The sequence below is a fragment of the Nanorana parkeri genome, unplaced genomic scaffold, assembly GCF_000935625.1.
Source record: "Nanorana parkeri isolate BGI_ZX_2015 unplaced genomic scaffold, ASM93562v1 scaffold763, whole genome shotgun sequence".
In the NCBI taxonomy this organism is placed as follows: Eukaryota; Metazoa; Chordata; class Amphibia; order Anura; family Dicroglossidae; genus Nanorana; species Nanorana parkeri.
The window spans coordinates 185190-196927 of NW_017307031.1; the positions used below are offsets into that span (position 1 = coordinate 185190).

General features: G+C 46.9%; 1 protein-coding gene across 1 annotated transcript in view; it reads left to right on the top strand.

The window, feature by feature from the left end:
- CNTFR (ciliary neurotrophic factor receptor) overlaps window positions 1–11738 on the top strand; it is a 186169-nt gene that overhangs the window by 170472 nt on the left and 3959 nt on the right. Inside the window, exon 8 of the mRNA XM_018564592.1 lies at window positions 4540–4720. Within this exon, the coding sequence (XP_018420094.1) occupies window positions 4540–4720 (181 nt within the window). The remainder of the gene's footprint in view (window positions 1–4539; window positions 4721–11738) is intronic.

An 11738-nucleotide genomic window follows, 5' to 3' on the forward strand; every position in this document is an offset into this window, starting at 1 on the left:
AAGACTGACCGCAGACCGCCATGCATCAGCACAGCATCCTAAACCTCTAACACGGGAAAGCAAACTGGCCGCGCCGGTACAGATCTGCTTCCATGCTTGACATAGCCAAATGGCAAAAATAAAAAAGGACTTGCCGGCTCATCAGGGATTTCTGCGCAAACAAAGAAATAATGTTACAACAGACTTCAGTTTTGCGCACCTACATGAAAAGGAAAACACAAATCTGCAATAACAAATATAAAAACCTCTAACACGGGAAAGCAAACTGGCCGCGCCGGTACAGATCTGCTTCCATGCTTGACATAGCCAAATGGCAAAAATAAAAAAGGACTTGCCGGCTCATCAGGGATTTCTGCGCAAACAAAGAAATAATGTTACAACAGACTTCAGTTTTGCGCACCTACATGAAAAGGAAAACACAAATCTGCAATAACAAATATAAATGTGACATTCACTTTAAGTGGAAAAATCAGATTTCCTATTGCTTGTGGTCTGTATTGTGCTGTGTGCCGATAGCACCACCTAGAGGACAGTGTGGGTATTAATGGTGCCTTTGCCGGGTATTGGCATCTTTTTTTGCATTATGAATGTCTTCATTTTTTTTTTCAATGATCAACCTAAAATAGATGTAAACCCAGGAAAAAGATGCCTAAAGATCAATGTATCATAAACAATTGGCAGTTTTTAGAACTAGTACCATATGTCATATTGATACCATAGGAACAGGGTCGTCCCTCTAATAAGGCAGCCTGATGCAGCTGCCTCAGGGGTCATGTGGGGGGTAATGTGTGCCTGTCACCCCCTTTCTTGCCAGAGTATCCCATCCACCTTGTGGCAACCAGTGATGTAGGTTGGGCAGGACACCTGCGGTAACACCAACCCCATGCATCGCTAGGGTTGTCACCTGTCCCGGATTCACCTGGACTGTCTGGGTTTTGAGTCCTGCATGTGCTGTGTCTGGGTTTCAGCTGGCCTGGAACTCGGAAATAGCACATACAGGACTTAAAACCCGGACCATCCAGGTGAATCCGGGACAGGTAGCAAACCCTACCAGCACTGATTTTTTTTTTTTTTTTACATTACACTTTGGGGCTTATTAATTAAAAATGTCAAGGCCGTTTGACCTGCAAATATCTGTGAATTTAATGTGCGTGAATATATGCACAAATAAATGTTCTTTAGTTTTTTACTCTACAAGGGGATTTCATTTTGAACGTTCTGCTTGTGATATCACATTATGGCCACTAGGTGGAGATGAGGAGCATGGAGAATTAATACCTATTTCCTAGCCTCCTTTATCCCCATCTAGTGGCCATAACGTGATATTACAAGCAGAACATTCAAAATGAATTCCACTTGTAGAGTAAAAAAAAAAAATGTAAATGCTCATTTATGCATACAGCATATTTGCACAGAAATAACATTCCATGAATTATAAATTAATCCCTTTCTGTATATCACAGATAGGGGTCTCTATCCACAAGGAGAGAGACAGCCCAGGAAATACAGGACTGTACCTGAGGTTGAGGGGAGACACGGGTGTCACGGAATGTGCACACTGGAGTCAACGGATGACACAGGAATCAATGGTGACACGGTAGTGCATAGGGGTCACTGGAGGCAGAGGAGTGCAGGGGTCATTGGAGACATTGGGGGTCACAAGAGTGCTCAGAGGTCACAGAGTCACTGGAGCCACAGGAGTGCCGGGGTCATTAGAGACATAGGAATCACTGGTGACACAGTAGTGCATAAGGGTCACTGGAGGCAGAGGATTGCAGGGGTCATTGGAGACATCAAAGGTCACAGGAGTGCTCAGAGGTCACAGAGTCAATGGAGGCACAGGAGTGCACAGGGGCTGATGAGACACTGAGGTCATGAATGTGCAGGGGTCACTGCAATGCACAGGAGCCTCAAGGGACTCAAAGGCACTGATGTTTCAGGGGGCACAGAGACACAGGAGTCTAGAAGGTCACAGGTCTGAAGGACACGGGTAGATGCTGGGACACATGGGGGCTCAGCTTCAGCTCGATGCATTGCTCTAACGCCAAGCATTGTTTTGCCTACCCTTTCAACATTGCCAGAGCACTATGGTACTGGCTATGGTTCTAGCACTCCAGGGGGAACCCAGAACTACCAACAGCCAGCTGCTGGAGACAAGACCTGGTGACCTGGACCAGACCTTGCACTGGGTCAAGGACAAGGTTAGTGTGACACCGTATGAGAAATCAAGGAGTCTGTGGTGAGCACGTCCCGGAATTCTTCCCCGTTTGCTCCCTGTATGCATTTCAAGGTTTACTTTTCAGTTGCGATTGGACTTTACATTTCATTTTTAAGTTTCATACAATTTGTTGTAGTTACATAGTATTTGAGGTTGAAAAAAAAGACAGAGGTCCATCAAGTTCAGTGTGTGTGTGTGTGTGTGTGTGTGTGTGTGTGTGTGTGTGTGTGTAAGCGCTGGCCCCTTTCTTTGTTATCCTTTTTGGTCTGTCCCTTGATTTCCCTTGCATGCGATTTATTGAGCCGCAGACCATACTGAATAGCGTGTAGTATGTTCTGAACTTCCATTGGCTGCTCCGAGCAGCCGCAGAGGCGCACGTGTTTGACCCGACGACCCTTCGTCTCCGCCACACTCATAATCGGGAGGAGAGACCTGAGCGAAGACACGGCCGCCTTTAAACCTGATAGCGTGTCTGCCCGGCCTGTCAGCTGGACACGGCCATTACGGATCTAAATGAAAGCAGAGGGCTCCGGGGAAAGCATGACAGCTATTGTGTATCAGTCAGCGTCACCTGGGCCTGAGCGGCGGATATAACGCAGCTCCGTCTGTTCTGTGTCACAGAGGGCGGCAGATCGGATGGGGGGGGGGTTTTGGGGGTTTTTTTTTGCATCCTCTAAGTCCCCTTGCGCCCCATCCCGCCAGCACCGTCACTCTATCCCTCATTCCCGGCTTTCCACATAAAACCGTCACACCCGTCACTGACACTCCATGTCCGCCCTCCTCGTCGCCCTTTCCTTGCTTTGTAGCTCTTAACGAATGTTTCTTTGTAGGGAGTAGACCGAGCTGCGCAGATTATATCTGAGGCCCCCGAGAAAAGTTCATACAGCACATTAACCAAACTCCAGCCAGAGAGCTGGGAACTTGAACTCTTTTACCTGGCAGAATATCTGCCGTTCGGTCTAGCCGCTCCCGTGGTTTACATATGCATTGCTGTACATATAGTCTGGGGGTGACACCAGCTTTTCCTGGTGCAACTTTGTAGCTTCGTGTGTCACCTGCCTGCTCAGTGAACCATGAATGTGAATTATTGTAGTGCTGAGGTCCTCTTGGTGCTTCTGTGAGCTGTCTAAATACCTTCCTTTGCAGACCCAGTACCTAAAACATGCCAGAATGACACCACCATGCAGGACATTGTGTGAGGACAATAAAAAGACAGATTTCAGGCAGTTATAGTAGCTGTGTCTTACAGGGATAATGGTTTTAACCGGTTGTGGGCACTGGGCATGCTACACGCACCCAAACCAACTTCATGAAAGTACACAGGGTGTGTGTGGTACATCGTGCCATTCTGCCCTGCTGCCGCTCCTGCCCTGGTACCTGCCCGCAATTCCCAGCTGTCTAAAATGACAGCGGGAACTTTTGTGACAAAACAAATGACAGCCGGGAATGTCTGTGTACAGTAGTGGAAGACTGTAGTTGCTGCTGTCAAGTGTTTAAAGGTGGCCATACACTCTACAACCATCGCAAGACTTTAGTCTTGCGATGGTTGTAAAGGGATTAAAAAAACGTGCGATCTGCCCATCTTGGGCAGGCAGATCGCACTCTCGATCATCCTGATGGGCGGGCTTCCGATGACCGCAATGCTGAACGGGCAGTGTGCGCGTGCGCACACCGGCCCGTTCAGCATTTATCTTCCGAGCACCGTTCTAACCAGCCGAGAATCGTACGATTCCCGGCTGGTTTTCGAACATGCTGGTTCGACAGAAGACGTGCGACCGTACAGTAGAAACGGTCGCACGTCTCCGTTCACACTGCTCGATTATACAAAGTAATACTGTTTATAAACATTGATCAGAGGGGAGATAGAGAGATACAAAGTAACATTGTTTATAAACATTGATCAGAGGGAGATAGAGAGATACAAAGTAACATTGTTTATAGACATTGATCAGAGGGAGATAGAGAGATACAAAGTAACACTGATACTTTTGTATTTACTCCGTTTCATTCATCTGCAGATCAAAGTGATGAGCTTCCATATGATGTCAGTTAAAGCAACTTGACAATGTAAAAAATTATTGTAAAAAAATCAAATGTATTCCTATTGAACTCCTTAGTTTGCCATAACCAGCCCTTATTAACTCCTTCTTCCCGGTCTCCTCAACTATTACTTTCTTGATTTATTTTTAATTTCTATTTTTCTTTCTAACCTTAAATTTTTAAACTTTTTTTTACATTTTTTTGAGGTTGGTAATTGAAATTTGCACTAGCACAAGCTTAATAGCTTAATTATAACAGTGTCATTGTCTCTGTGCTTGCAGGTAGAATTATCGGACGGGACGTCTCACACAATAACGGATGCCTATGCCGGGAAGGAGTACATCATCCAGGTGGCAGCCAAAGACTATGAGATTGGGACGTGGAGCGACTGGAGTGTAGCGGCACACGCCACACCGTGGACGGAAGAGCCCAAATACATCACCACAGAAGCCCAGAAAGCAGGTGAGAGCGGCCAAACACCGATTGTGATTACCAGAGGAGGCTCAGTACAGATACACGCTGGCTATAACTGGAATATTCCTCAATACGCATCACATAAGATGTGACCTGACTATACATAGCAAAGCCTGATGTGTATACATGAGTACAGAACAAGCTCCAGGGAACACTGGGACATTCATATCAGCATCTGCACAAGAGCTTACACTCTAATGTCCCCCCACAGTCACACACAATAATTATACATTTATATAGCTCTGACATATACCGCAGCACTGTACAGAGGAGCTTACACTCTAATGTACCCCCACAGTCACATCAGTCTCTGTACAGAGGAGCTTACACTCTAATGTCCTCCCACAGTCACATCCGTCTCTGTACAGAGGAGCTGACACTCTAATGTCCCCCCCACAGTCACACACTATTATTATACATTTATATAGCTCTGACATATACCGCAGTGCTGTACAGAGAACACTGAGCCTGTCACACCAGTCTCTGTACAGAGGAGCTTACACTCTAATGTCCTCCCACAGTCACATCAGTCTCTGTACAGAGGAGCTTACACTCTAATGTCCTCCCCACAGTCACATCAGTCTCTGTACAGAGGAGCTTACACTCTTATGTCCCCTCCCCCACAGTCACATCAGTCTCTGTACAGAGGAGCTTACACTCTAATGTCCCCTCCCCCACAGTCACATCAGTCTCTGTACAGAGGAGCTTACACTCTAATGTCCCCTCCCCCACAGTCACATCAGTCTCTGTACAGAGGAGCTTACACTCAATACAATGAATATGAGAGAATATACAAACTCCTGTTTTATAATTCTGATTTTCAAAGTCAACTTCAAAGTTTGGAGACACAGGGAGGCCTCGGTATCTGATGTTTCCAGAGCCTGGCAGTGATTCTTATTCCCCATTGAAGGGTTAAAGGGTCTTCAGCCTCCGTGGGTCTTCATTATTTACTCATTAGGGTTTAATTACCCTTGTAGTGTTCCAGCCTGAGAGGTCAGCAGGCTTATATCCCCCAGGTGGAGGTTTTTATTGTGTCCTAGCAGGGGGGGGTGTCGTGTTCAAGATGGGTCAGAGCTTCACGCCAAGCAAACAAGGCTTTGATGTTGAGTATTAATAATGAGGCTATAATACATAATGTTCATGGGACAAGCCCCAAAGGTTTATACAGAGGCCTCTCCGGGTGGGAGCAGGATGTATGGATTACCATCCCAAGTTAGGAATTCTTTAACAAATAATTCCAAAATACAAAAACAATGGGACCTGGCAGAGGGAAAAGTAAATAGATTTGTGGGGGTTTCTCATTAGAGAGATCCTAAGCAGGAGAAAGAAGGTCCTGATTCCTCTATATAGACCTTTATTATCACTAGAGGGATCCCCAGCAGGAGGAAGGAGGTCCTGATCCCTCTATATAGAGCTTTATTATCACTAGAGGAGTCCCCAGCAGGAGGACGGAGGTCCTGATCCCTCTATATAGATCTTTATTATCACTAGAGGGATCCCCAGCAGGAGGAAGGAGGTCCTGATTCCTCTATATAGATCTTTATTATCACTAGAGGGATCCCCTGCAGGAGGAAGGAGGTCCTGATTCCTCTATATAGATCTTTAGGTATCACTAGAGGGATCCCCAGCAGGAGGACGGAGGTCCTGATCCCTCTATATAGATCTTTATTATCACTAGAGGGATCCCCAGCAGGAGGAAGGAGGTCCTGATTCCTCTATATAGATCTTTATTATCACTAGAGGGATCCCCAGCAGGAGGAAGGAGGTCCTGATTCCTCTATATAGATCTTTAGGTATCACTAGAGGGATCCCCAGCAGGAGGAAGGAGGTCCTGATTCCTCTATATAGATCTTTATTATCACTAGAGGGATCCCCTGCAGGAGGAAGGAGGTCCTGATTCCTCTATATAGATCTTTAGGTATCACTAGAGGGATCCCCAGCAGGAGGAAGGAGGTCCTGATTCCTCTATATAGATACCTACAAAGACCAACCTGCAGACAATCAGATCAGTAGAACATTAAAGGGACAAGAGCCGCCTGTAGGTAATCGATTGATTGTCCACCTAGTGCTGTTGCACATTTAATGATCTACTGATCCAATTGTCATCAGATCCAAGAGAACCCAATAGACTGTAAAACATCCAATAGGCAAGACCACCCATAGCCCATCTGAATAGTAGAACATTAACAACGTGTTGCAAAGTAGTTTGGTGGAACAATCAATGGACCAGACCAACGTGTAGCCAGTCAGACTGATAAAACATTTAATGGAAAAGATCGCCTTTAGTCAACCAGATTTATAACGTTTTCAATGAAAAAGATCACCTGTAGATTTTGATCAGTAGAACATTAAATTAACAAGAGCCACCTGTAGTTAGTTGATTGATTGTCTACAGACTGCTTTTGTCCATTTAATGTTTTAATGACTCAAATGTCATTAGATCCAGTGGCGTAACAATCACCATAGCGACCCAGGCGGGCCCGAGGGTCATAGGGGGGCCCGGCCAGGACATCCCCCTGATGCCGTGCGGGCCGCCTGGGTCGCTATGGCATCTCAGGCTGCTGGCTGTCACTGGCGGCTGTGAGGTGGAACGCGCCGCTATTCACATGTGCAGCGACGCGTTCCTCCTCACAGCCGCTACTGAGTCGGTGACAACCAGCAGCTTCGGAGGAGGTGGCTGAGCCCTTCGTCGGCAGCGATGGAGGAGGTGGGGCCCAGCAACCGAGGAGGCGGGCCTTAGCAATGGGTGAGGCGGGGCCCGCAAGCGATCGTGGAAAAGGAGGCGGACAGAGGATCGTTGCAGACAGGTAAGAGGGCTTGACCGCCTACCTGAGACCCTGCAGAGCCCACCATAGAGAGTCTATGGTGGGCTCTGCAGGGTCACCCTCAGGTGGGCTGTTTGGGTTATCAGGTGGGCTTAATCAGGTGGGCAAAATTTTGCCATGGGGCCCTGTGATTTCTAGTTACGCCCCTGATTAGATCCAATAGACAAGGCCACCTATAGCTCATCTGATTAGTAGAAGCAGATCTGTAAGACGACCAATGGACTAGACCAACGTGTAGCCAATTGGCTTGATAAAACATTCAATGGAAAAGATCACCTGTAGCCAATAGGATCAGCAGAACATTAAATACAGGACCAACCTATAGCCATCGAGCTCATGGAAGCCTCCAGCTATTTAAATGACTGGAATATTTAGGTAGCACGTTGTACTACACAGAGCCAATTAAACCAGTAGAGCTTTCCTAACTACATGTTACAACCTAAAATATATCTAATAAATGTAACTGCCATAAACGCGGCCCCGCACCAGTCTTCTCATCTCCAGCCATTTTGTCTAATCTTTTTAATGGGTTACCGCCTGAACTTTGTGCCGTTCTGCTTTTTTTTTTGTCGTATGAAGATGTTTGCTCAGCGAGTCCCGGCAGCGATCCAAACTGTACATTTTCTCATACGGTTTAGTAGCTGCAGTATCACCTAACAGGAAATTGGCCGTTTCCTAAATTAATTTCCATTTAAAAGCGCGCGCCTCCCCCTCCCCACTGCTCACCTCGCTCTCTCGCTGGTTTAGGAGCTTTGGAGTGGAAGGGAACTTAGCAAAGGAGGAAGCTATTTGAGCGCTGTAACAAGCCATATATCATAATTATCATCAGGCCTGCACTGTAATTGACTTAAGGGCCATTGGGGAAAATCCTGCTTTTTAGAGCAGAATGTGAATGACGTTCCCTGGGATGTAAATAACCGGATTTAGAATATGAATTATATTCTCCAGAATGGGTTTTGTGAGCTTCGGAAAACATGAATGACTGGGCTCGAAATGGGAAACCAGCGCTTAAATGAAGACGGATGTTGTTTGCAATTCAAATGATAACGGAGTACTTTGGGAACTTGGAATTTATAAAGTGTTCCTCGGCCGCGCGGCATCGGGTTTCTGGATTTACAAAGTGCAGCGGGCAAAAAAAAGCTTGCGCATGGAGTCTAGGCGCTAATTGTCAGGGAGGTCCTCCTGGGGAAGGAAATTCCTGTCACCGCTGTCACCAGTTATTAGAGCCCATCTGTTTCATGCCTGAATGGAATGTTTTTAATGTATATCAAAGCCAAAAAAAACTTTTTTTTTAAATCTTATTTAGTTAATATATTTTTATTATTTTGTTTCACAAGAATACATTTATACATAAAACATTCAAAGATATTTAACTTCAGGTTATCTCTTGATTATCAATAATAATTTATAGCTCTAATTAAAAAAAAACTTCTACCCGTTTCCATCATCAGTCACTTGCCAACCAACCAACTTCAATCACCCCTATCACACTCTCCTCTCACACTCATTCTCCAACTTTTTATCTTATTTAGGAGAAAGGTTCAGGGGAAAGGTTAAACAACAAAAGTAAAAAAGACACAGCGCTCTCTTGGGAGTGTGAGGTATGTGTGGATGCGGTCAGTGTGGATTGCTGCTCTAAAATCAGGGGGGAGAAACCTGTGAACATGGAAATTAAGCAATAAGAGCGCAAATCCTGAGAGTGTGAATGGTGTAGGGACAACCAGTGTCTATGGGATACAGGTAGAAAGAACAGAAAAATGGGGACTTACTTGAGGAGCCAAGGGTCCTGGCAAGGGGTGCCCCAATGGGGTTCTAGCAATGGCAGACGTATTCGGTGTATGGTGGTCTCCGGATGATGGCTTGGAGGCAAACCGAACCAAGTCCTAGGATTGGGCCATGACGGCTGGAAATAGTGCCATCTGGTATGAAGGTGAATCCGGGAGTGAAAGGATAAATGAAGGATCAATTTGAACTGAGTACTGTGTGTGTCGAGGGGCTGGTGGAGAGGCAGCCTCTAGTCTTGATCGAGGTGTTTTTGGGACGTGATGGAGTGGAGGTGACAGAAGGCTGGGGAAGAACGTGCACGGAGCGGTGGTGAAGCAGACCTTCCATGGCTTTTTTGACAGCCCCCACCCCCCACCCCCATTTGTAATAACCATTTGCCCCTCATAAAAAAACAACTATACATTGACCCTGGTCTCCGATACTTACGGTAGGCACAGGTGACATCAGTGTGCCTCCCTGCAAGACCCAGGGCTCAAAATCCCATGGGAATGCACTCTTGCAAGGGCCATTCTTGTGGGGATTTTGAGCTTCCACTCTTGCAGGAGGCATTCTTGTAGGATACTCGGTTCTCAGCTCTGCTGGTGATGTAACCCGTGCCTCCTGGAAGCAAACATTAGAGGCCAGGACTGAGGTGTTGCGGGGGGCAGGGGATTGGGAAAAAGAGGACCTTCAGTTCTTCAGTTTGCCATGGCAGGTCCACTTTAAAGCTCTTTTTGTTTGTTTGCAGTGATTGCCCCATTGGGAACATTGTCCTTCCATGTTCCTGGCCTGTAGACACAACAAATTGGGAAGAGGTAGAGCAACAGGAAGGGGGAATTCTCCTCGTAGGAAGTTGTTACTAGAACATATGCCTCCATTGGAAAGATTTCCCCTCAATTGTAAATTTTGGATTTTTCCCTGGCAGTGGTCACCAGGACAAATAGAGAGAGTGAATCTCCCTGACGGGCGCACAGACGACAATTATGACTTGAAATCTGTGGAACCGAGGTGCTGGATCTAAGGGGGTTGATTTACAAAAGAAGACTAACACATTGCAAAGTGAATTGTGATTTATTATTATGAATGAGGTGAAGCCAAGAAAAAATTCACGTTGCAATCGGCACAGTAAGTATTCTTATTGCAAAGTGAATTTTCACTTACCTTAAAAGAGAACTATGGGGTAAGTGTTTTTCCCCATAGTTCTCTTAAGGGTCACGGGAGGACATATACTAACCTCCTCCCGTGACCCAAAGCTCAGTATATCGCGAGCTATAGTTCGCGGTATACTGAGACCGCCCCAGCCGGGACGGATCCCGACATTACTGTCAAGCTCCACCCAGCTGCGTGAATGACAGCTGGCTCTGCCTATCTAGAGGCAGAGCCAGCTGTACCCGCCCCCGCGCCAGTCAGCGCTGAGGATCGGAGCGGGGGAGTCCCTGCAGGGAGCCGTGAGTGACAGTCCCCGCTTTCTGCAGGGAGACGATCGAGAAGTGAGCGAACGCCGGTATGTGTTTGCTCACTTCTCGATCTATTGAGCCGACCTGTGACAGTTTCATTGTCACAGGTCGGCTCGAACTATGAGGCTGAGTGAAAATCACTCCCCTCATAGTTCTCTTTTAAGGGTTGCTTTATAAAACTTCTGCACAGCCACAGGCCTAGGAATTTCGTATGCTCTCCAGCTCCACCTAGTAGTAGGAACGTTCGGTGAAAGTTCGTCTTTGGAAAGGGAAAGGCAAGAAAATGGAAGGGTGCAAAGTGAACACGCTCCAGTCCTGTAGCAAATCAACCCCATTGGGTATCAAGTCTAAGTTTGTGATGTGGAATGAGGTGGAGCGCAGTGACTCTGGATAGGCTGTTGGCACACATGAAGATGTTCCACAAGATGCCCCAACTGGATCGCAAGTGGTTGGAGAGAAATGGAACGTCACACTTTTCTTAATCCTAATCAAGTCCAAAATGTTTTTTATACTCATCTCAACACACTTGCTTTAGCTCTTCTCCGTGTGGCTGGATGGCGCACAATCAGTGGGGGGAAGTTTGGTGCTGGTGGGGAGTGACGCTGCTAATAGCTGGGTCGGGGAGAGAAGGAAGGCCTAAGAATCTCCCCGCCCAGCTCTTGGCAACTTGGAGCACTCTACCCAGCAACCTGCCGACCTCCTGCCAACCATCACTGGATGCCAGGAGCTTGGTGGGATGCCGGCAAGAGCATCCCAGGTTGCTAAGAGCTTGGCAGAGAGATGTGACTGGCCCTACAAATCTCCCCGCCCAGCTCTTAGCAACCTGGGACCTTCTGCCCAGCATACCGCCGACCTCCTGCCAACCAGTGACATCACTGGTTGCCAGGTGCTTGGTTGAATGCTGGCAAGAGCATCCCAGGTTGCTAAGAGCTGAGCACAGAGATGTGTATGGCCCTACAC